The sequence below is a fragment of the Athene cunicularia genome, assembly GCF_003259725.1.
Source record: "Athene cunicularia isolate RWA chromosome 1 unlocalized genomic scaffold, athCun1 chr1_part1, whole genome shotgun sequence".
Taxonomy (NCBI): Eukaryota; Metazoa; Chordata; class Aves; order Strigiformes; family Strigidae; genus Athene; species Athene cunicularia.
The window spans coordinates 67,449,556-67,473,488 of NW_020799091.1; the positions used below are offsets into that span (position 1 = coordinate 67,449,556).

General features: G+C 38.2%; 2 protein-coding genes across 2 annotated transcripts in view; one reads left to right on the forward strand and one right to left on the reverse strand.

The window, feature by feature from the left end:
- On the forward strand, window positions 1–12,664 carry MFSD9 (major facilitator superfamily domain containing 9). The gene is made up of 5 exons (XM_026861873.1): window positions 1–112; window positions 1,454–1,497; window positions 2,782–2,911; window positions 4,178–4,387; window positions 4,947–12,664. The coding sequence occupies exons 1-5, from the start codon at window positions 43–45 to the stop codon at window positions 5,735–5,737; spliced, it is 1,245 nt and encodes a 414-aa protein (XP_026717674.1). The 5' UTR covers window positions 1–42; the 3' UTR covers window positions 5,738–12,664.
- Window positions 12,012–23,933, reverse strand: part of LOC113487411 (sodium/hydrogen exchanger 2-like) — a 26,490-nt gene continuing 14,568 nt past the window's right edge. The window contains exons 6-12 of the mRNA XM_026861986.1: window positions 23,054–23,127; window positions 21,708–21,778; window positions 20,085–20,246; window positions 19,384–19,480; window positions 18,366–18,497; window positions 16,397–16,487; window positions 12,012–14,486 (exon numbers count right to left, since the gene is read on the reverse strand). Coding sequence (XP_026717787.1) covers window positions 14,116–14,486; window positions 16,397–16,487; window positions 18,366–18,497; window positions 19,384–19,480; window positions 20,085–20,246; window positions 21,708–21,778; window positions 23,054–23,127 — 998 coding nt within the window. The 3' untranslated portion in view covers window positions 12,012–14,115. The remainder of the gene's footprint in view (window positions 14,487–16,396; window positions 16,488–18,365; window positions 18,498–19,383; window positions 19,481–20,084; window positions 20,247–21,707; window positions 21,779–23,053; window positions 23,128–23,933) is intronic.

The following is a 23,933-nucleotide window of genomic DNA, read 5'->3' on the forward strand; positions in this document are numbered from 1 at the left end:
AAACTTTTCCTGCCTTGTTTTCAGGATTTATTTGGTGTGAGCATGGTTGTTCCTTTAATGAACCTTCATATCAAATCTCTGGGAGCAAGTCATACAGTTGCTGGAATAATAGGTGAGTTGCAGTACTCGATTGATTTACCAAAGAATAAGATAATGTAAATTGTATTATGCCTTACTGCAAGTTGGACATTGTAATATAACTCTTCCTTGCTAGTAGCATAATAAAAATTCAGGCCAATTTCCAAGTGAAACTGTGAGGGAAGTGTTAGACCCAAAGAGCTGTCCAGCCTTGCATACTGACAGTAGACAAAAGCAGGTGCTAGGGAAACAGCGTTCTTGGAAAGAATAAGGAAGTCTTGTAGTAACACTTGTGCAGATCCTTCTCCAGCATCCAAGAATTCACATCTCAGCAACCTGGGGAGTCAGAGGTGTTGCTTTTATTTTTATTGTTACAGACTTTGCAAACAATAATTCTGCAGCTGGTTCTCCTGAGCCTTCCAATGCCTATGATTACTTCCAGTTTGGTTAAATTCCTTGGAGCTGCCTTTTGGCACATCTTTAAGGGATGTTTGCAAGTAAATTCTGAAGGTGTGGAATTTTATCGTAAAAAAATGAAGTAGTAAGATAAATTCTATGGTTCTAAAGTTCTTATTTATATTTTACAGTACTGTTTATGGTTTGTAGTGATACAAGCATGATAATCTTTATAGCTATGTGTGGTTGACCTGGGCTCTGTTATTCAGTTTTTGATTACCTTGCTTTTTATTTTGGATGAAATTTAGCACTTTTCATGAAATAGTTCTGGTTCTGCTCTGAGTTGACAGTTCTGCTCTGAGTTGACAAGGTAGTATTTTAAGCAGCAATTCATCGAAAATATGTTTTCATTTCAACAGTCTGCTTTGATTTTTAACTTTAAAAGAAACTGGGTTTTGAGGTGTATTCTTATAAATGAAAGAGCCTAGCAGATGCTTCTCTTTGTGCTTCTCTCTTTGTGCTTCTCTTCTGTCACTAACTGCTGCTAAACTTTTAGCATCCAAAATGAAGGAGTGGGGTCTGTGGTTTCTTCAGGGCTTCTGTGGTGCCTTGTTATAGGTTGAAATCCCAAGTGGAAAGTAATTAGTGCCTCCCAGTAATGAAATTCTCTCCTGATTCTGAGAAAGCAGTTACAAATGCCAAGGTCTGTTTTGTTTAATACACCATATGAGGCAACATCCTTCTGCATTATATAGTTTTATAAGTTTTCAACATTTGTTTTTCTTGTAATTTCTGAAACTGTTTCCTTGGTTATGTGCTAAACTCCACCCTTGATTTGTCCTGCTCCCTCTTCCTATCCTTCTAGTAAATTATTCCTAGATTTTCTCTCATGTTTCCTCATTTAAAATTTTGTGCAGTTTGCACTTTTAAAAGAAGTTAGTTTAATTTTTAACATTGGTGTTTTACTTGTTTGTTTTAGGATCTCTTTATGGTATAATGCAACTGTTTTCCAGCACATTTGTGGTGAGTTCTAATGCTGCGTTCCTGAGTATGTTGATATTTCTATGGATTTTAGGGGGGAAAAGGATGAGGTTAATAATAGTGTTTCTTGACATTTTGAAAATGTTTATAGCGTTCATATAAGCATTTTTGGTTAGAGGATCCAGTTTTTAGTTTGTGTGGAAAATGTTTGTTCCATTTGTAGGAAATTGCCAGTTTTTTCAGAATAAGCTAAACAGAATACAGACTTTAGACAAAAACTATAATCCAGATTTGGGTTCAGATACATTACTGAACATGTCGCAGTCACACAGTCTCTTCAGTGTTGGTGTTAGTAAAAGCAGTTACCTTCAGTGCAGTAGCCTGTCCAAAAAGCAGTATCACGAGCCAACACTTCATGAGCCTCTTACCTAGAGTTTGCTTTTCCTGCTCAGTGGATGGTGCCTTGTAATTTGACGTATGGCCTAAATGAATGCGTTACATCTTTGAACTTTGTTTGGTTTTGTTTTCTATTAGCTTTTGATTTTTCATATCCTAATCTAAGCAACAGTGCAAAGACTAAACCTCTTGAATGCATGCTTTACCTATTGATCCCTGTATTTAGCCAGGAGAGCCTTTCATATTACACTGGTACCTCCTGGCTTTCAAGAAAGCAGATTTGGAGTGTCTCATGAAAAAACTGTTTCAGGGTTTGTTATGCAGGCCACCTAGGATAATTTGTTTCTGTAACCCTGTGGCATTTTCTTTGAACTGGAAGACCATTGCCTACCATTTTAAAAACCTACTTCCTGTTTGGAATCAAGCTGACTTATAAACATGTGACATTCAAGTTTACTGTTTGCCCTTCTCATAACTACTTGCTACTTGTCTGCTCTTGGATGACAAGCTCCTTGTAGCTAAGATCATTCCTTTTAGGATGCTGAACAAGTGTCTAAGTGCATAGCGACCATTGATGCAAACAGATATTTGTGGCTGGTTGTGGTCACATTTTCAGAGGGCTCCTACTACTGATATTTCATGGTGTTTATTGCAGGAATTTATATTTTTTTAAGATAAATTATTCTTAAAAAAGCTTTATGCATGATACTAAATGGAATCATAGTTTCAGCAAGTGCACTGCCAGTAGGACAGAACTCTGCTTATGACTTCTAGATTTTGAGCACTTAGGAATATTGTGTAATAAGCTTATTAAGCTTTCATTGACAGTCCTTCAATCTCTTTTCTCAATTTAATTTAGAATTACTTGTTGTTCACTGTACATAGTTAAATATTATAAAAAGCTAATCTTAATTTTTGGTTTTGTGAAAGGGCTGCTGGAGTGATATAGTAGGAAGACAGTATTCCCTGCTTGCATGTATTCTTCTCAGTGCACTGGGTTACTTCCTTCTTGGAACATCCCCCACTGTTCTCCTGTTTGCCCTTTCTAGAGTCCCTGTAGGTGAGTAAACACTTGGCATTTTGCAGTTTAAATTCCTCGTAGTCTGAGCTTGAGAATAACTACTAGGTAAGTCATGGTATGTGGATGGCTGCATAGCATCATCACCCAGCAGCACCAGCTGAACCCTAGTAATGGAAAAATCTCTACAAATCAAACGTTCTTGTGACTTTTTTTCTGAAAATAATTTGAAATGTATGCTCAACAACTGTCACAAATTTTATGCCACCTTGAAAGGCTAAATTTTGTGAGAACAGAAGTGCAGCAATTCCTTGAAAGGCTATTGTAAGGTAATGACAGGTACACAATATACCAGGTCACTGCTGGAAATCTTGCAATGGAGAATGGAATGATATGTGTGTTATTGTTTATTCTCATGATGAAAATGTACCTCAAAGTGATACAACAAAATTTGGCTGAAAATTTAGGTCACTGCTTCAACAGAATATTTGAGTTGTGTGAAAGCACGTATGTTTGCAGCACTGAAGCTAAGTTTCTGCCAGGGTTGGTATCAGAGTTTGTACAATAGCTGAACATCTATTGCATATATTCTGATGTAAGTGTTGCTATTACTATGAACACATCTACTGAAGGGCACTTTTATGGCCATTAATTTTGATTTAGGAACTGTTAATATCTCCTAATTTGAAGACACTTTGCTAATTAATTGTTTGGTTGATATTTATTTACTCAGTAGAGGTAATACTTTTCAATGGTAACAGCACTGTGACAGTATTGCCCTAATCAGAGGGAAGGAACATAAAAGATTGCATTATTAGTATTCCTGCAGTATGTTTACCCTTCTGTGCTCTTCTTTTGCCACCCACCAGTTTCCTGTATGAATTTGGTGTGTTACAATGCTGGAAATCTTCATACTCAGCAAAGTTGGTACAGAGCTATGTTCATAAACAGACAAGCCATTCCTACCCCATGTTCCCAAACCCACCCACAAGTTCCTATTTTAGCAGCTATTTTATTCCTAGTGTACTTCAGCGCGGAGCTTAGTTACTTCTTTCAGCAAGGCTGCAGGAGCAGTCCTTCGACACAGATGACTGAACAATTTTGATTTCTAAGTCCAAATCCTTGAGCAGTCAGGATGATGGTCATGGCCCAGTGTGCTGCATGACTCTAGCATTGAAAAATTTGTGATTAATGGAATCTTAAAAATTTATCAATCATAGAGATTTTGACCACTGATATTTGATAGCTGCTTTTAATCTTTTGGACTGAGCAATACATGTTTATCATTTTGCCTATATTATGTTGCAGGTATTTTCAAACACACACTCTCCATTTCTAAAGCCCTGCTTTCTGACTTGGTTTCTGAGAGAGACCGCCCGTTAGTAATGGGCCGCTTCAACGCAGCCTCTAGCGTGGGCTTCATTTTGGGGCCTGTAGTCGGCGGCTACCTTGCAGAGTCAGAAGATGGCTTTTATCAAGCATCCTTCATCTGTGCCTCTATCTTCCTTCTGAATGCTGGTAAGTTACATGTCGTATTTTGCATCTTGGAGCCCTTCATTCCTTGCTTTTGTGTTTTTGTGCTATTTGTAATACCTTGAATTCATGATGCCTTTTTCATCTATGGCATACGTGTTCTGTATACCGATACTATCTTTTGAATTTGAACCTGCGTGGAAGAGAGGGAATTGTGAAACAGATAACCTCCGGATGCTTCTTTGTATTGTATCTATCATTTTTACATTCAGACACAAGAATGGGAATTTTTAATGAAGACTAGAAATCAGAATTTTTGGCTTTAGCCTTCAGATTCGTTTATATGTTGCAAATGCAGCATCTCAGTGTTCTCCGTGCTTTCACCGCATTTAGAGTTGAACTGATACTGTTACACTAGACATAATCTTTGTAATTTTGAAAAGTGGAATGATTATTGAAGTCCTTTTATAAATTTTAATTTTTACAGTAAAAGTTTTAATCTTTTTTTTTTTTTAATTTTAAAGTAAATTTCCAGTCAAATTGATGTCTTCCATGTAAAGTTCATGTAATTGAATGAAATCAGCTAATTTCTTGCCCTATTTAGGTCTTGTCTGGATGTTACCCTGGAGTGAAGAAACCACTGGCAATAGGGAACATCAGCAAGGCAACAAAGGAACAGACAGCTTCTCAGCAAAAGCAGCTTGTGACCTGCACTTGAAATCAGTAACTAATGGAGCTATGGCAAGTGATAGTCTTTTCCAATCTCCATGGATCCAAGTTGCAACAGTGCTGAAGAGGATTAAAGGCATTGCGTGCTCTGATCTGTGGGATGTATTTTTAGTGCGGTTGTTGATGTCTGTTGCTATACTGCTGTACTATAGTAATTTTAGTCTGGCCTTGGAGGAGAGATTTGGGGTGAAAGCCTTGTTCTCTGGATACCTATTGAGCTACAGCAGTGCACTTGGAGTCCTGGCTGGTTGTCTGCTCGGACCAATAACAAGACTCTATCAGCACAATACTTACAGACTTCTGTTGCACTCCAGCACTTTCACCTGCACGTTGATTTTCCTGTATGCATCAGCGCTGAGCATATGGATGGTCATTTTGTCTTCTACATTCTTAGCCTTTTCAACTACTATAGGTCGTACTTGTATCATTGATCTTGAATTGACCATTGGTGGGAATGAGGCCAGTGGAACGCTCCTAGGTGTTGGACAGTCTGTGACATCAGTGGGACGTATAGTTGCCCCTCTCCTTTCTGGAATTGCTCAGGAGTTCAGTCCTTGTGGCCCGCCAAGTCTAGGGGTTGGACTAGCTTTAGTAGCGATTCTGATAATGAATGCAAACAAACAAAAATACTGTAGCCATGGAAATGTTAAGTTAAAAAATCAATAGCTGCAGATTTGGATTGCATAGATGTATCTTACAGGAGAGGCAAAGTGAATCACCCTGGGGTGATGCTTATACCTGCCAGGCTTGTTCAGTAGTAGCAGGATCTTTTAAGAGGGCACGCTATGTTCATATAGAGGCAAGTACGTATCAGTATTTCTGCTGCAGGGATGTTAACTCCTAGACAAATGTTACTCTAACTGGTACCACTACAACATTTGTGAGAGGGACTGGTGTTGCTGTATTCTACTGGCTGGGATTTTTTAATGGATTTTTAACTTTTTTTTGCGGGGAAAAAAAGAATGACATGAAATACACAAATCCTGCTTGCTTACATTTGAAATGGTGTTTAGATTGATAGATTGTTTAAAAGACAGAAGTTGATTCTTATTTAACCAGAGGTGAATTTTCATTATTTAATCAAAGGGAGGATTCGCAGTTTAGCTCATTAGCCTTAATTTCTTATGCTGTGGTCTGCTGCCATTTGTCTGCTCTGACAGTAGCTTAATTAACAGAGTGTTTGCTTATGTGATTTTGTTAAGCATACTTTGTCTACAAAACTTGCTGCACAGCATGATTAGGCACATTGGGGTAGCCATCTGACCCCTGCTGATTCCTGGTCTTTCCCAGGTAACAGAATTGGCTATATTCTAACTCCGTATATTAGAAGACCTAAAATGGACAATTTTAGAATACAGGGTCATTCAGAGTGAAACTGGGACTGGATGTAAGCTTTATTGAAACTTGAACTTGGTGGTTCCTGTTTAGTGATAACTTCTACTGAGCAACTTTGTCATAAATTACTTGTTAATATTTCCTGTGCAATTTTTCTACCTTAATTTTAAGAATAAATTTGTTTCTTAATTCTTTTGAATGACTGTTAAAGGTGTGCTGGAGCAAGTAGCAGTAGCTCATGGATCTGGAGTAGTGTATTCTTTCTCATCTCTGGAGGCATAAGTGACATTTCAGCGACAAGAGAAAAACTATTCGTTGGTATCTTAGTCTTCATTTAACTGCGCTGCTCTGAGGTTACTCTCAGAGCTATACTGAGAGTTGTAGCACTCCTCTGTGTTGTTTATTGTTCAAACTCATATACTTGGCAGTCACCACTGCATTTCATTTGAAATGTGTGAAGAATGTATTTTGCACTGTTCCGTATACTTTTCCTTGTAGTACTTGATGAAAGTACAGTCAACAATATATAATTGTTGAGGTTTGGGGTTTTTTGATTAAAAACAATTTAGATATCCCCTTGAACACATCTGTGCAAATATTGTTGCTGCTTCAGGACTCATAGATGGTATTTTGCATTTTGTATTTTCTTCTTTATATTTTCCAATGCCTGTTATCATTTTAATCCTTGCTGAAACCTCAGTAATTCCAGTGGCAGCACCATGGGCATATGTATAGAACTCTGAGTTGTTTTAATTTTATATATTGACATAATGACTGTGTGTCTTATTACTGCTATGATTTCAATACATATCCTCAGAGTTCCTTATTGTAATAATCTGTGTTTCATTTCTCCCTAGAAACTTGAGGCATTTTTCAGGTGTCTTACCTACTCTTGCCTTGCTTGGTAGATGCCCCAAAATATTGTTGCCCTAAATTTCCTATTTTCTTTCTTTCCATCTTGTAAATTTTTATTTTTTACTTAAAACCACCCTTCTGTAAATCAAGGACTTCTGTTTTGCATCTATAGCAAGGGGTAGGAAAAAAACCCTGAAAAATTAATACATATTAGTAATTTTTCATATACTTCTTTGTTATATGAGCTAACATAACATTTACCCTTCGAAGTTGCTGCACTGATTTAAAGTTGAATTCTGTAAATACCATAAAATTCAGTTTATACTAACATACACAGCTGTCTGAATATTGCTTATAAAAACTTCACTAGTTTTGTTTATACATAAGCGAAAAATGCACTTTCCACAGTTGGAAAATATTTTTATTTTGAAAAATAATTATCCATATAAGCTAAATAAAAATTAAATAATCGAATTAAGAATTCTGTAGAAGGCTGTGGTCTCAGGGACATGTTGCAAATTGATGTTACAGAAAAAATATTCTTTACCTGTAAGCCAAAATGATTTCTGAAGTGCTGCAGAAACCTTTATTCTTTGTAAAGCCTCAGTTACAGAAAAGTTCCACTATTTTATTTTTAAGCAATAGAAATAAAATGAAGTGACATTCCATGTCTGTGATTTTGTCGCTGTGTATTTTCCCCTGCTAAAACTTCAGCACCAAATAGAGGTGTTCACATCAATATGAAGTGCAGTTTATTTTTTTTTCTTCAAGCTGTTCCTTAAAATGATCATTTGAATCTGCCTGCTTTTCACATAAAAGGCACAGGAGCCAATTCAACCAAGACGCAGGTTGACAGTGAATGAAAAAGAATAAATGACAATAGAGAATTTAGCAGTTTGGAGATGGAATGCTAAAAGCTACTGGTTTAGTTCCTGGAGAGGATGTTTGAATCCCTTGTTATCTTAGTTGCCATAACCGTGCAAATTCAGAGGGTGATGAGTAAATGACATCCCTGGAGATGAGATGTGACTCCCCTTTTTAAGTTGAGGGAGGAGTAGTAGCAGCTATCTTTGGCTTCAGTCTATGGGGCTTTACTGAATTACTCAGCAGATTCTTTAATCCAATTGTGGTATCTGAAGACTGTAACAAAACAAAGATCTAAATATGAGCTAAAGAAAAAAGTTTCTACCTGCAAATTACGGAAAATTTAGAGTTTTCCTCTTGCTGGCTGTTACTTTAGTTTAGGGTTGTTTTTCTTGGGCTTGTAGGCAGGGTTGGGGGTGGTTTTGCCTTTTGAAACTTCCACTTTTTTAACAGTGGCTACTTTTCTGCCCATTATGACCAGATGATGTTGAGAAGGCTGTGTATACAATATAGTAATTTATTTCTGTAAAACAGCTGGTAGCATATGATATGTACTGATTTTGTTGGTTTTAAATGATGAAGCAAATCAGGTTTATTCCATGTTGTGTATGTTGCATACATTTGAAGAGGTCCTTTATAAACATACCTGTTCCGTGGATTTCAGTTTCTTGTCCCGCTTTTTCTCTGAATTTACTCACTGCAGCACTGTCACAGAGGTCAGTACCATTTTCTGAGAATGGGTTGATTATTGAGCAGATAATGCAGCAAGAAGACAGGACAAGTGTTGCTTAGTAACTGGCTTGTTCACTACTTCAAGCACTGTAATGCCATCGCATTCTAGCTGATGAGAACCTCTGTGCGTATGTTCAGGTTCTGCCAGCCTCTATTTGGTTATGGGTGCTATGGAATACCCCTGGTTAAGCAAGGCTTTTTAGCTCAGCACTCTGGGATTTGAAAACCCAAGACTGAAGTGTGCTGTATAATTTTAAAGACTCATTCACAAAGAGCTGATCATGAATTTTGTAAGGGAGTTTATTGGAGCCTGAACTTTGAGAATCAAATGACTGTGAGTGGAGCTCAGACTTCTTTCTCATAAAAATGAAAGTTTGTAGAGCTTGTTTTAAAGGGAAGTCTTTAAAAACTTCTGTGTTAACTTACAAGGAGAAATGAAACCAAATTTCTAGTTATTTTAAATCCTTAATTAGCGTCACAGAACTACTTTTGTGATGTGCGACACAGTAGGAGCTGCTCTTCCATTCTGTCAAATTTGTAATAAACAGGAGATTACTTAGATATGAAAAAAATAAAGTCAGCTGGGGTATTTAAAATGGCTTTTCCTTTTTTTGGCAAAAAAAATGGCTTTTTGAAACAAACCCTGTGGCAATTAGGTTGCTGTTGTAACTCACAAATTTAAACCTGCGCACATTTTAGATTATGAACTGGTGAGACTCATCAGAGCAGCCAATGTGACCACTGCCTTCCCTTCCACAATCTTAGTTCCTCGTATTCTGTCAAACCTCACAGGACAAAAAGGCTTCCAAAGCTCATCAGTGCTGTGTAGGAACCACATCAGTATTTGCAGACTTGGGAGAGGAATGGTGCTGTCTCCCATCACATTGTCCTTACAAGATCTGTCTACCACCTGCAAGTAGAAATCTTCTGATGGTAAGATTCTCAAGTGGCTCAGCACGGTATCCAAGAGGGATCCAGCCACCCCTAGCCCCTCTAATCTCTGAGGACTTGCTAGAACACAAGGGAATTCAACTCTTACCAAATTAATTCCTCACCTTAAATGCAACACTCCCAAATGCTAAGGTTTTTGTTCAGAGAATTAAGCTGCTGTGCATTTTTTTAAGTAGATCCCTATTTAGCTGGCTGTCTAATAAATAGGCCAAGAGGGAGATGAAACTTTGAGTTGAAAGTTGTGACAGCTGCCACAGCTGTTCCCACAACTGACAGTGTCAAACACAGCTGCAGGTTTATCTAGAAAGGGCAAGTTATATCATGATCTGCTAAAATATGGGCTAACAAAAAAAGGACTGTTAGTCCTCCTGTCTCTCCCAGATTTAAATAGCACCTGAATCAGTTAGTCCATGACTTCTTCCTCTACTGCATCCTAAAGCTGTTCTTCCTCATGCTTGAACTTGATACCCCTTCTCTCATGTTTTCTGGCCTGAGCCTCCAATTTATTGTTGGCCTGGCTGGGGCTGTGTATTACAGATGCCATGTTTTAAGCATATTTACAAGGATATTTTTATAGGATCAGAGCTCTTGTAGTACAAGAAGCATTCCTCCAGCCAATTTCAAAATCCTTCATTTTTTCTTCAGGAGCTGGGGGATGTTGTCAGAACTTAAAACAGTTTTGGAAATGGTGACCAGCTGAAGCATTTCTTGCAGTGTCGGCCTTAAAATGTTGCTGGTGTCTGGAATTGGTGGGCTTGGCATCTCTTGAAAAACGTGGTGCAGGGTGCAGTGTGTTTGCTCCCAGACACCTCAAGATACTCTTCCTAACAGCATGCATGTTATTTTGGCCGAATTTTTAACTTTGTTTCTCTGTGATTTCTATGTGGCTTCAGCAGAGAAGGATATTCTCAAGTTTCTAAATTGTTTTGCAGCATGGTTTTCTTTTATTGAACACCTGTAGTTTCAGTGGAGCTTGCATTATACTTTAGTATCAAGTAGGACAGCCCTTACATTTTGCCCCTTGCAGCAAATTATTCTTGTTTTCTCTATCAAATACCTGCTTAAAACATACCTGGATGTATACCTACTCTCCAGCCCTTGCTATACCTACTTTCTTATCCCATCTACTTCTAATTTATAGGTCTCTCAGCAGCTGAAGGGGAAAATTCTCAAAAAGCCATAATTCAGAGTGTAACATAGATATTTCCCTACTGTCCCTCAAACTGGACAACTGGGCATTGTGCTTCCTCACCAAGGCAGTAAAATATCAGCACTACGGAGTGTACTGAGGAGTCCATGCGGAAACAAAAAATTTATGTGTGAATTTGTCAAGTATTCCAGTCACTGCTGAAGATATGGTTTCCTGAAAAAGTGAAAAACATGTTCCGTCAATACATGACTTTGCCCATCAGATGGCGCTCGAGGACAGAGTTACTGGGCACTTCATTCTCCAGCAAACTTTGACACAACATGAAAGAAGTCTCAGCAAGCTAAGTTAGAAGGGCATTTTAGAAAGATCAAAGATGCGATTGAAAGTGTTTTCCCTTTGCAGGAAAATGTAAAAAAAGAAGATAGGAAAAGGCAGACCTCTGACCTCAACCAGAGCAAGAGTTGTATGTGAAGGGCTACCTCGGACATAGCCTGTGTCACCTATTGCTGTCACTGCTACTGAAAAGGAGAACACCCAGGAAAGCAGTTTCCAGAGACAATGAGGGTCTTACCCAGCAGTAGGGGAAAGGAGCCTGAAAGGGGTGGGAGAAGCAGGACTGAGGAAGGGAGAGAGCGTTTGCAAGAAGACAAGAGTCCCAGGAGATTTGTGAATTCTGCTTCCTAGTGTTTAACCATGATGGAGATTTGGCTTGATGCTTGTATTCTGTGGATCTCAAAGTGCTTTGGAAAGGTAACAATGTACTAGCATCTTCTGAAGCACCAAGAGCTTAAGACCATATTTCATAAAAACAACCTTCAATTCAATGTGCTTGTACTACGGGGCACCCACTTTAAGTACCAGTGATCAGAGCATGCACTGTACTAATGCACAACCAGAAAGGCAGTAAGGTTTCTGAAAGCTGCATTCATTATTTAAAATTGTGCCACAAAAAATTACAATCATTTGAAAATAAAGGCAGCTCTCCCCAGATACAAGCCCATTACTTGGTCATTACCGGCACATGAATGAGAAAGCTCCACAGGGAGTAAACGATGTGCAACATTTCACATTTATTTGGTCAGATAAAAACCACCTAATCTAAGCAGGCTGATCTGCAAGAGAACATGGTTTCAAAACTAAAATCCAAACTGGGGATTCCTTCTTATTCAAACATGATCCAAATAATGCAGTGACAAGAGTACTCACTGACAATTTTACTGTTGAAACCTATTTTCCTGTTGAAAGACAAATTCATATTTGTTTTTAAAGCTTGCTGGCTCTGTTTGAATCCAGTTTTATTTCCAAACAGGAGATGATCATTAAAGGATAGCTAAGTCCTAAGGATTCCATAAAAATCATTTGATGAGAATAGCCATGACCATTTGACTGAGATTTCTAGGGTTCACGTAGCCATCCCTCTGCAGCTTAGACTTTGCATTTGACACACAGCAGAAATCTCCATAGCTGAAACAGAAGAAAAAAAACTAAAAGACCTGTGCCAAGAAAAGAGTTTAGGAAGGTTTAACATTTCAAATACATACATGAAATAAATATTTTGGAAAAGGTGTAGAAGAAGGAAAGTCCCCATTTATAAAACTAATTTGTCAACCTTGTTCGCGAACCTCTGAAAGAAATCTACCCTGTGATTTTAAAAGGAAATTCTGATTTTTAATAGTTCTTTCAAAACAAGTTTAAATTAAAAAAAAGAATCTTATTGCCCACAGATTTAGAAATGTGCTAATGAAAAAGAAAAGTTATGATTTCACAGTGTACATTCTTCAATGAACGTCATCAATCTTGTAACAAGTAGAATGAAAATTATTTCTGCACTGCACTGAAATGTGTATCTGTGCTGAAGCAAGCTCAAAATTTAAGACAGATTAAGTGGGACAGAAAGTGCAAATTCCTGAGACCTACAGTTAAGTATCATTTATTTTAATGCACCTTCCCTTCCCATATGCACTCAAATGGCAGCCATTTATGCTAGGATGAAGTCTGTGTTTCTTACAAGTATTATTAAGGTGCACAGTGACTTCAACTGATTCCAGGGCCCTGCTGTGCTACTTTTCTGTACAAACAAATAAGACGGAACATTTTTGTTCCTTGGAGTGCATAGCTCAGACAAAGAAAAGATTATCTTTCCCCTTTTACAGATGAGAAAACAAAAAGTAAAGTAAGCTGACCACAGTCACAAGTGTGAGTGAACGAGCTTTAGAGTCTCAGTGGTCCCTGACTCAAACAGGAGACTGCTCGCTTCATCTACGTGCAGCGCTCTGCAACTATTCTACTGCTGTGTTTGCACTGCATCCAGGAAACTAAGGTGCAAAGAGCAATTTTGAGTAAGAGCATTATTTATCCACTTGAAGTTTTCTCTTTTTAGGGTTTCTGGTGTCCCGCTAGGTGCTCGCAGATCTTGTTGACATTAGTGAAAGTCAAGGTAATTCAGATTTCCTTTGGTGATCCTCAGTACCTTTCAAAGGTAACATATTGCCAAAAATTCAGAAAGTAAAAATTCAAGCTATTCAGGTCTTGTCTCTATTACAACTCCTTTCTATAAATTGTATTTGCAGTTCTCCTCCTACAGCTTGTTCCTTCTCTTTGTCCTCTTTTTCTGCATCACAGTTCTTCGAACAAACTGGGCTTCAGGAATATATTTATTCTTCGTACAAAGTCTATATGATAGGTGCATTGTGCAATTTTCAGTGTTACTCATATTAAAGCTCTGGTTAAAACAAGTATTATTTGATTATAAATAAAAACTGAAATGATACAAATTTTTTTTACGAATCCATTCATCACTGGATTTTCAACAATGATTTTCAGTGGATAACTGGTATTAAACCTGCATGACTTGGTTCCACAAGAGATGATGTGATAAGGCACATTTCCATCCTATCTTAATAGTGGAAATAATGTAGTTAAAGCATTGACATAAGTTATTTATAAAAGAGATAATTTTTTTTATGTCTTCAGCTTTGCAATTGCCAGTATTCCTTTAACTTAGTTAATGGCATTGACTTTGCCCAAATGGAAGTGGTTTGATCCACGTTGAGGCTTTTTTTTTTTTTTTAATGGATCCCATAGTCTGATCAGATAGTTTAGAATCCCAATTCAATATGTCCATGGTTTGTTACCGATAGTTCTCTTTTTCCTATGTTCAGTACGGCTGGTTCTCAGGCTTATTTCTCTGCCTTTCCCCTTGTGATGCCTGCCTAACTAACCGTGGTGGTGGCGTAGGTCTTGCTGATCCATGGTCTGCAGTCATATCTTCCCTGCTCAAAGTGCCAAATCTTGGTCTCGTCAGCAATGGCTGCCTGAACCCAATGGATGGCTGAGGCAAGGCGCTTGGATCCTGTGGCTCTCCTTGTCCACCCTGGCTCCCATCAACTTCATTCTTCCACTCCACCCTAAAATCAGGCGGTGGCCTCTGCTGTCTCAGTCTCTGCTCTCTCAAGATTTTCCCTGCTCTGGGTCTTAGATTGAGCACTGTGGTAGCGGCATCCATCTCAGAATCACTGCTGTCACCCACTGTTAATTGAAAACAAAATTAAGATTTTAGGTGAAGAATATTACTGTTTCAGGAATATTCGAATAACAGCATGCTGAGCACTAGCAGCCATAGAAGAAAGATTCCTCGTGTTTCCTAAATTTGGTGCTTTCTGATTAGACCGGTAATAGACACTTAACTCTCTCAGCCCTCCCCTTAAAACTGTATTTTTAGAAAGTCCTCACTCAGCTGCTCCTTAACTGCCAAGTGCCCCCCAGTTTGAGTTGCCATTTCCCCAGTTCTGGCTCTGGACATGGAAAAACCTCTCTCCCTCTGAGCTACTTGGGTCCTTGCTCATGTCCAAGCAGGATACAAAACTGAAACTTTTCACTCTCACATCCCACAAAATCTAATCTGAGAGGCATTTCCAGAGCACAACCTGTACAGGGACTCCAGAAACCCGACTTTGGAAAAGAAGCGCTAGTACTCCACCAAACAAAGGATCTCCCAAGGTCAGTGTACAGATGGGAGGAATCATCCTGTCCTTAATATGCCTAAATGTAAGATATCAAAGAAAATGCACAGGGCAAATCTCACAGGTGCACATGTGCATATATTTTCCCCAGCAGACATCTTTTAAATTGATTTGCATGCTTCAGTCATTTGATAGTCATTTTAACCATCATTTATGAATGCCTCAGATTTGTTCTTAAACTTAATTTAGATATGGTGTTTTAAATATATCAAAGCAAAGAATTGTGTTTGTGCAACTGTCCTAAGAACAACTTCCATTAGTAGCCTACATGTTATTTGTTTTAAAAAAGTGAGGAAGGAGTCAACAAAAAATATCAGCACATAATTGTCCATTCACCTAGATAATTATGTATCAAGGAAGGTCTTTGTCAAACTGTGTTTGCAGGCTTTTTCCCCCTTTAATATGTCAAATAATATATTTTTTGACAACTGAGTAATCTGGAGGCACATTTCCTCTTTAATTCTAGGTGACCTCTGCAGACATAACAACAGAATAAAAGGCATCCTACATTCAGGAGACCAAAGGTGTAATTGTTAACAAAAACATGGTCTATTGCTAAATTAATTTGGAAGAGTGGGAAACTAATTGGGGTGGGGATCAGGACATTTTATTGACTGTGCAGAGATTTCATCTCAGCAAGAGATCTTTATGGTTGCTTGTCATGAAAGGAAATGCTCCTGAGCACGGGATAAGCATGGTAATGCAACTGGTAATAACCAAAAGTAACATATAGAATTGGGCAAAGTTTTCACATCACATGGTTATCTTCTTCCAAATTTTCTGTTGTTGCTGTTAGAATTCAACTCCAACATAAAACATTTATGAGTTTTGGCAGGAAAAACAAAATTACATTTTGGTTGTAAAACAGCATTTTGAGAAGTTCTTCATGAGAACTATAAACCAGATCTCATGTCCTCATTCTCCTCTCTGACTTCTCAGAGCAGTGTCCTCTACTCTGACCCCAGTGAGAAAAGAAACCAAACAGGCTTATAATCCAAGAGGGAGATCTGGACATTATGGAATAAATACAAGGAGAATGAGTCACGGCAGTGTTTCTGGTGCAGAAGTGTGTCAGGCTGCTGCTCACTCACATAAGGGGATGTGCTGGGAGGACAACACCACTATGACATGTGAACTGAGAAAACCCCACAAGACTCTGCTTGACGTGGCATTTCTTTATATTCAGATACCTGTGTTAGCACCCATCACTTTTAATGCTCTAAGACCCCTGCTAAATATCCAGCACCTAGAAATATGCTATGAAGGCATTAACTTTAGAATTAAAGCATGTGCATGTAAAACATTTATTTGAAAATTAACATGCTGATTTCTCTACATCATCCCTGGAAAAACTTTCCTTCTATGTAGGTAAAATGACTGCAGCACAGTAAAAGACAGCAGAAAAATTTTCTTTACCTTTTGAAGATGTTTTATTTCTCACTCGTAGTTTCTCTGGGAGTTTAGTGTTTTTAGGAAGTGAAAGGAATCTTTTTGTATTTGCAGCAGCCTGTGTGCAAAGAAATATAAGAAATGTTAGGTTACTGCAGACTGAAGTACCTGTATAATGTATGTTAAGGTACATGACTGAGGCTTGAACAAGTTTATGTAACTAAAGGGCTGGAGAGTAGTTTGAGATTAGCTAATACGTGATCTTTTGCTACACTCTCAAGTTAACACTGATTGCTGGTTGAGGTCTGCGCTAACTAAGATAAAGACTGAGTAACCTCAAGCAGCTTAATCAAAGGAAAGCCTAGTGATATGCCTTCTGAGATCAAAGTTAATAAATGTATGCTCTCTAACCTCAACCTTACCTGTACAGGTTTTCCTAAGGAAGGCAACCGCTGCAAGCATGGCATCACTTCATGCAACTCCCATTTGAAACTTTTTAGTAGTCAGCTGCAAAAATTACGTTGAGACCAAAGCTCAGGCACAAGAACTAATCTGTATTCTGATCCTGCAAGCACTTTATACATATAAATGACTTTATACAGTTGACTAGTCACACTGAAGTGGACGGGGAAGTTAGGCACCAGCGTGATCATTTACCAATGCAGGGCATAAAATCCTTGTTTTCCCAAGACCAAGCTCTAAAGGCCCTGGGAGCAAAGCACACCTCATACTTCCTGGAACATGAGAGGTACTTTCAGGACAGGGTGTTTTTTTAAAAAATTCCAAGTTTCTCAAGGGCATCCTTTCTTACATTTGATAGAATTTTTTTTTTTTAAACTCATATATTCTATCAGCTCTCCTCTGCTTGTTTCACACTCAAAAGGAACCTGGAAGGAAATCTATTTTTCATGAGAGACTCTTCCTCTTTGGATATTGTTGTGCTGCTCAGGACCACTATGCTTCCCTCTGTGGTGGATTCATCCAAGGATAATAGTTTTTAAAATTAGAGCCTGTACATTTTAAAAAACTGTCAAGATACCTGTTTCTCTCCCTGCCCTGACAATGTCTTGATCCTGCTGAATCTCTTCATTATTCCACCTAGTAAATCACTTATTTGTATGACAAAGACAACATATATAACTGTGAGATGGAAAAAAAATAATTCAGGAACAAAATTATTGTCACAATCAATACCACAGTAGCCCTGGTAATGATCACAAATAAGATATAATACATATTGGAGCCATCATTCCAGCCTCAGCTGCTGAAGGACAACTGTATCAATGAAGACAACAGTCACTAAGTATTTCTGTAATATGAAATACATATTTATAGAATAATTAATTTCCCTGATACCTAAAATGGGAAGGTGATTTTGGGGATCATATTCCCTGCTGAATCAGTATGCTCTGTTCTGAACAGTCTGAAGTTTACAGTGAAAATATTGCAGGATTGCCTTAAAGAGCCAAATATGACCATGCCACAGCACTTCTTGTAGGTGGAGGGGGTTTTCCTATTCTGTCAAATAGGTCAAAACCTAAAATCCTGACTACATTTTATGAATACTAAAGAGCTCACTACATTTTTCAAATTAAGATCTCATCTGACTCAATCAGAAGTTCTTTTTCCCATATTTTGGAGCATAATGTAAGTATTTTGTCTACCTGAAAGTAATTTTAAATCCCTACCATCCATGCTTCATCAAAATACTGATAGAGTATACTGACCATCCCTTAGGTGTATACTGTGTACAGCCTGTTCCTCTGAGATAAAATTATGGCAGCAGATCCCACTCCCATATCATGTTCTACAAGACTGAAGCTTTGCTGAAAGGGTCAACGCAAATTAAGGAGCCCCTGTGTGCGACTCAAGGTGTAAATGACATTATATGTGCAGCTGTCTTTCAAATTTACGATTTTTTTTTTTACATTTGTTTTTCTGCATGACATTTAGCTACGAAGAACTGCTTTCTATAAAACAACCAAAATGCAAGTACCGGTCTTTCTCTTGACAGGCTGTTCGTTTTCCTCAGGCTCTCCCTAAGGCTGTGCCGGCGACGGATAAGAATTTCTTTGGCCTGCTTTTCATTTGCATCTGCGGCGAGGCTGTGTCGGTTATATGACATTGTCTGAAATATAAAAGCAGTGGTCACCTTCTGAAAAACATGTCAAATGTGTTGAACTGCATGCACAGTGCAAAACAGCCTTTTTGCTTTAATGTTTTAATAAGCATCTTAAATACTTGAGAACAAAATTATATCACAAATGATTAAGAACAAGAACAGAAATTATGCCAGCATTTTTTTTCAGTCATCTGCTTCACAAGTACCTGTTTATTTGTTTGGTTTTAACCTGCTGATATTTATAAGGGAGAAATTAGAAAAAGCTGGGTTAATACAGTGCTTACCCCAACGTTGTACTACCTCAGTCAATATGTCAAGAGAGGACATACATTTGAAAGCAGTAAGATGAGTCACCTAAGGGGAAGTAATTTTTACCTCCAGCAAGCTGAAGCTTGCTCCACTTTTGAATGTTTTCCAAGGGCTCGGGCATTCAAACTACTTAGTCACAGGAGGGTAAATGTGAAATGTCCTTTTGCTTTTATTTCGGTATTTTTCCAGGTCATCACCTCTGCTGTTAATACAAACAACTTCACAACTGGAGGCAAATGGGAAATCTAATCCCATATCATGAAGCGACCAAAATACTGATATAAGTGGACAATGCTGGGTTGATTATGCTCCTTTTTACATAATATAAGTATGTTGCCGGTAATATGACAAAAACATAAGCTTTATGAATAGTATAAGATCAACTAAGCTATTAACATAAAGGAGTATGAATATGTTGTTGTACATATGATAGGACATGGATTCATAGCCAATAGAAGTAAATAACAGCATTGATTATTACTCTATGGTTCAGCAGATATACTAGCCCAAAGATACATTAGGAAGGTAATCAGTATATTCAAAGAATACTTGGATATTTAAGTATGCAAAACTTCATCCTTACTCGATGTCGTATTTGGTAGAGATTCTTTGTTAATATTTCCCGCATGTTTTCCATTTCAGTGGGAGAAAGCGGCTTTATCTTTCCTTCATGATAGTCACTGTGGCAAGATAAAGAAAAGAAAATAGAGGAAAGAGAGAGTGAGGAAGAATGTTTTTATTTTTATGATTGGGAATTACATTTGTACTATTTCTTTTGTTAGTATTAGAAACAACATTTCAAACCAACCAAAGACCAGGTGAAAACGTAACATGTAGGAATGAAATCTTGATCTCATCTGAGTCAGTGGTAAGGCTCAAAACTCAGTCTCCAAAATTTGATATAAATTACACAAAATTGTAAATTTGATTAAGGTCCTTTTCAAAATGTCCCTCAGGCTTCCCCTGTAGCTATTGGCAGCAGATGGGCACGCACTGGTTCAAATACATCTCCACTCTACATGGCAAATCAGTGTTCCCATGAGCAGCTGCATGAGCTCCATGAGCCGTTGTGAAACTACACGCTCCAGACGAGCACAGCTCCCCAAGTGCTTTGTGTGTGAGCTGCAGGCAAAACGCTCTTGTTTCATATCCACTTACTGTTCAGGTGACATCTGGACACAGAGTGTCCGAAGTTGAAGTGATTATCCTGCCCACAGACTGGGCTGTGAAATAAATTATGTGACCCAGCTGAAATGTTTGGCCACGCTGCCATCACTTCCTTACCTGAGAGACACCGAGGATGGGACCTTGCTTATCATTCCGCTCTCTGCCATCTCAATGGCATGTTTGATTTCCAGCTTCTTGTATAAAGAAACAATGCTGGATTTGGGCTGGTTCTCCCGGATTAGAAGTCTTCGCAGGTATTTATTGTCAAACTTTTTAAACCTGTACGTGAGGCAAACCAACCCAACCAGTTAATTTTTACTGTGCATAGTTAAGGAAAGCCAATATACTGTAGCTAATGAAATTGTGAAGGCATTTATTCCCTGGGTATGTGTCTGTTCATATTAACAACCTACTGCTGAGTAACATAACAAAGGGTCAAATTCATCTTTGCTTCAGATAGATAGTCTTAACCTGTCTTAACCTGTGTTTTGGTTAATACATTAATGGACAGTCTCCCTAGCAGCAACTTTTAACTTTTAGGTATTCCGTGTTATTAGACAATATTATTTTTAATTGTCCATTTTTACTGAGACAAAGAGAACATTAAATATTTACTGTAATAACAAACAAAAGGTCTAAATTTGCACTGACTGCTTTTTCTTTGAAATTTTAGCCTGCTTTTGTAAAACTTTGGAAATTCTCCCTTCCTCTAAAGCAACTGCAAACTTCTTGGATGCTTATTGAAAAAATATTGATTACAGCTGGGGTTATGTTGTTTGTCAGAAAATATTTTGCCCTCCAGTCATTCTAAAATTATTCTTGAATTTGGGTCTAAGGTCGTGAGGAGGTGGGACCCTCCTTTGGTCCATAATCTACTAATTAAAGATCTCACACATACTGGAGAACCAGGGGCTGAGTAAAGGAAAGTTGTACCCATGTCATGCACCTGTCAGGAGAGTGTCCTTACTGTGTTGCTCTCAAGACATTTGGAGAGAGCTCTTCTCAGCCCTTCTGCAGGTGATACTCCTCTTTGTATAAAACACTTAAATGCTTCTTGAATGAGCAATGCCCACCCTTTGGGTCTAAAGGATTTGGGTGTTAATGAGTGTGCTTCTGAGAAAAGGAAGTTAGATCCAAACCAATGATGATGATTCAGCAGCTGAAGTGAAAACATGAATTATTCAGGTATTGCCAGTGGTAATCTTCTTAACTGACACTAAGTCTTAAATAATACCATCAGGAACTGTGAAGCTGCCTGCCATTAGGATCTCTCATGCACCTCATGGCAGCCAGTGCCTTGATCTTTCTAGAGAAAGTCCCAAAGCTTTTGTATGTTTCCCGTCAAATAGGGAACTAACTCCTCACTTAACACCGCAGAGACAAGCAATTTTCAAGAGGAAAGCCGGATGGGATGAAAGGCTCAGCAGACATACAGGAAATGCTCTGAAACAGTCAGAAAGAAGGAGACAACAAGCACGCTCAGAAGGTACCATACTTTACCCTGGGATCAGAGGGCTGCCTTTCTTCCCAGCTGGAGATTCTGTTCTACTTGCTTGTGGTTTAGTAAAAAGACATTGTTTTGCTGCTTTCCCTTTGTAACCCACACGTTCTAAAAACAACTATCTGCTTTCAGGAATAAAATGCTGAAAATGAAATATGATGCCCAACAGCCTTCCTTTGTTGCTGCTGAGCCAGTTCAGCCGCTCCTGTATAACAAAGAGTTTTAAATGCTATTCTTACTTATCTCTCCAGAAGTTGTGACCCCAGTGTCCACACACATCTTCAATTCCAGTCTTCACATGGTCAAAGAACTAAAGGGAAAACATTGATTCATTACATAAACTTATAGATATCACTTGGCTTGCCCTTAGGCATTATTAGTTTCTAACTTACTTCAAACCAGAAATGTCTAGTCAGAATTCAGGATGATGCTTTAGTTTAACCAAGTGCAGTCTAACCAAACTGATTCAGACTCTGTTTTGTTCCCCTGGAGCTTCCTTAGCTCACAGCCCCAAGAAGACAGAAGTTAGTTGCTAATTTCCTCAATGTCAATCTTGCACAGCTTCCGCCTGAATCTAAAGATTTTTCAGACATTTTCACTTTTTTTAAGTTCCCTAACCACTCAGGGCTATGCCTGGAACTTCTCCAGAACTTCCCCAGGCCTCACAGTGGAACAGATATGACTTTGTGGAGGAGAGAACCTGAGTGGGCAGCAGTTCCCCACATCAGCCCCTTGTGATGCACAGGACAGAACTGATGCATGTAGAGCCAGGTCCTGAGCTCCTATTTTAGGGAACTCTGGTACAGCCTCACTTTAAAGCATTCTGATCACCTAATACTAAAAACATACTCTTCCTCATCATATTATGAATTATGAAAGAGTAAATCAGTTCAGCTAAGATCTCACTTGATCCCCAGAGGCAGCTCATTTGCTCTTAATTCAAGTACCATAGTAGGGGTCTCTCAAACTCAGGGGGAAATCCTGCTAGATATGTCCAAAGGATAAACTCTAAAAGGACAAACTTTTAGATGCCTAGATAGACTTCTCTGCTGAATGTGGCCCTTATTATTCCTCATTTTTTTAATTTAAAACCACCTGCCACATGTATTCTGCAAGGAGAAATACAGTCAAGAATAATAAACTGCAATAACTAGAGACATACACATACCAAATATAAATCCATAAAGAGGCTGATGATGTGAGAGCGAAGTAAATTTAAGAGGAGTTCGCATTTGTTTAATTAGACTAACTCAAATGCGATGTAATGTAATTAAATTGACAAAGGTTTCCTAATGTAGCCAACTTCTAAAATATGTATCTCATATGTGAAACAAACTACAAAAAGTTAATTTACCTCAAGAGGTGAACAATTAAGAAAGTGAAGATTCCAAAATAATGATACATAATAATGCAAATTTTGGTACTTGCCAAAGGTTAAAAATAAGCTTTACAGTTATTGTGCTTGTAACAGCTGTCAAAAAGAAATCTAAAAGAGCGTGTGCCTCTGTAATACCATATGCTGAATCCTTGTCTTACTGAAAGCCACTAGGAATTTCATCTATATGACGCTGAAGCTGCAACATACCCTGTTATAAATTTCTTCACTGACAGCAGGCTGCTTTTTATTTGACCTTTTGACATCAAGAAACTCCACCAGTGAAAAAAAAAAAAAAAAAAAAAAGGCAAATAGTTCTGGGGTTTTTTTCCATAAACATAAAGAAAAAACAAAGCCTTTCAGTCTTTTCCATCTCTGTCAGAGCATTGAAAATAGCTGTACACACCTTTTTAGCTCTGGATACCCTTTCACCTTCCTAACCCCAAAATCCAGCCTCACACAATAATTATAATACTGAATTCACTCTTGTGATTAGCAGGTGTTGCACTTAGCTGTAAAGTCCTTATCAGCATACAGACTCCACTAAAGCAACAGAAGGAAGGAAGGAAGGGGATCCCTAGAGCTCAAAGGTCCAAGAAGCACAGCCTGACAGACCCCGTCAGGAATATGTCACTTACCCCATCCATAGTATTTTTTAACTTTTTCTTCAGCTCTGTTATGCGTTAGAAAAACCCTCGCTTGTTTTCTGAATTAATAAACAGATACCACATCATTCCAAAGCAAATATTAAAAGTCCTATTTTTTATTGATTAATTCCAGAACAAGTACTCAAAGATGTGTCAACAGTAGCACTAAAATTGCTATATAACATCATGACACTAAGAGGTTTTGTAAGTATGTGTCCTTGCCTGAGTATTCTCAGAGAAAGAACAAAAAGTTTTGGCTATCCCAGAATGATATAATGGTTCTGAACAATTATTTGTGTAAGAATTGACATAATTTGCTTAATTATATAGGTGCACTGGCACAGGGGAGAAGAATGAATCTCATGGTGTTGAGATCAATCCCTACTATCCCAGACAACCAGGTCACGTATTTCTTTTCATTAATGAATCAAGCTTTATCGTAA

Bases quoted from the DNA above. Each gene is read 5' to 3' on its own strand.
- MFSD9 (XM_026861873.1), top strand. From the start codon at position 43: ATGGTTGTTCCTTTAATGAACCTTCATATCAAATCTCTGGGAGCAAGT. The intron at 113-1,453 runs GTGAGTTGCAGT...TGTTTGTTTTAG, and splicing joins TACAGTTGCTGGAATAATAG to GATCTCTTTATGGTATAATG. The intron at 4,388-4,946 runs GTAAGTTACATG...TGCCCTATTTAG, and splicing joins TATCTTCCTTCTGAATGCTG to GTCTTGTCTGGATGTTACCC.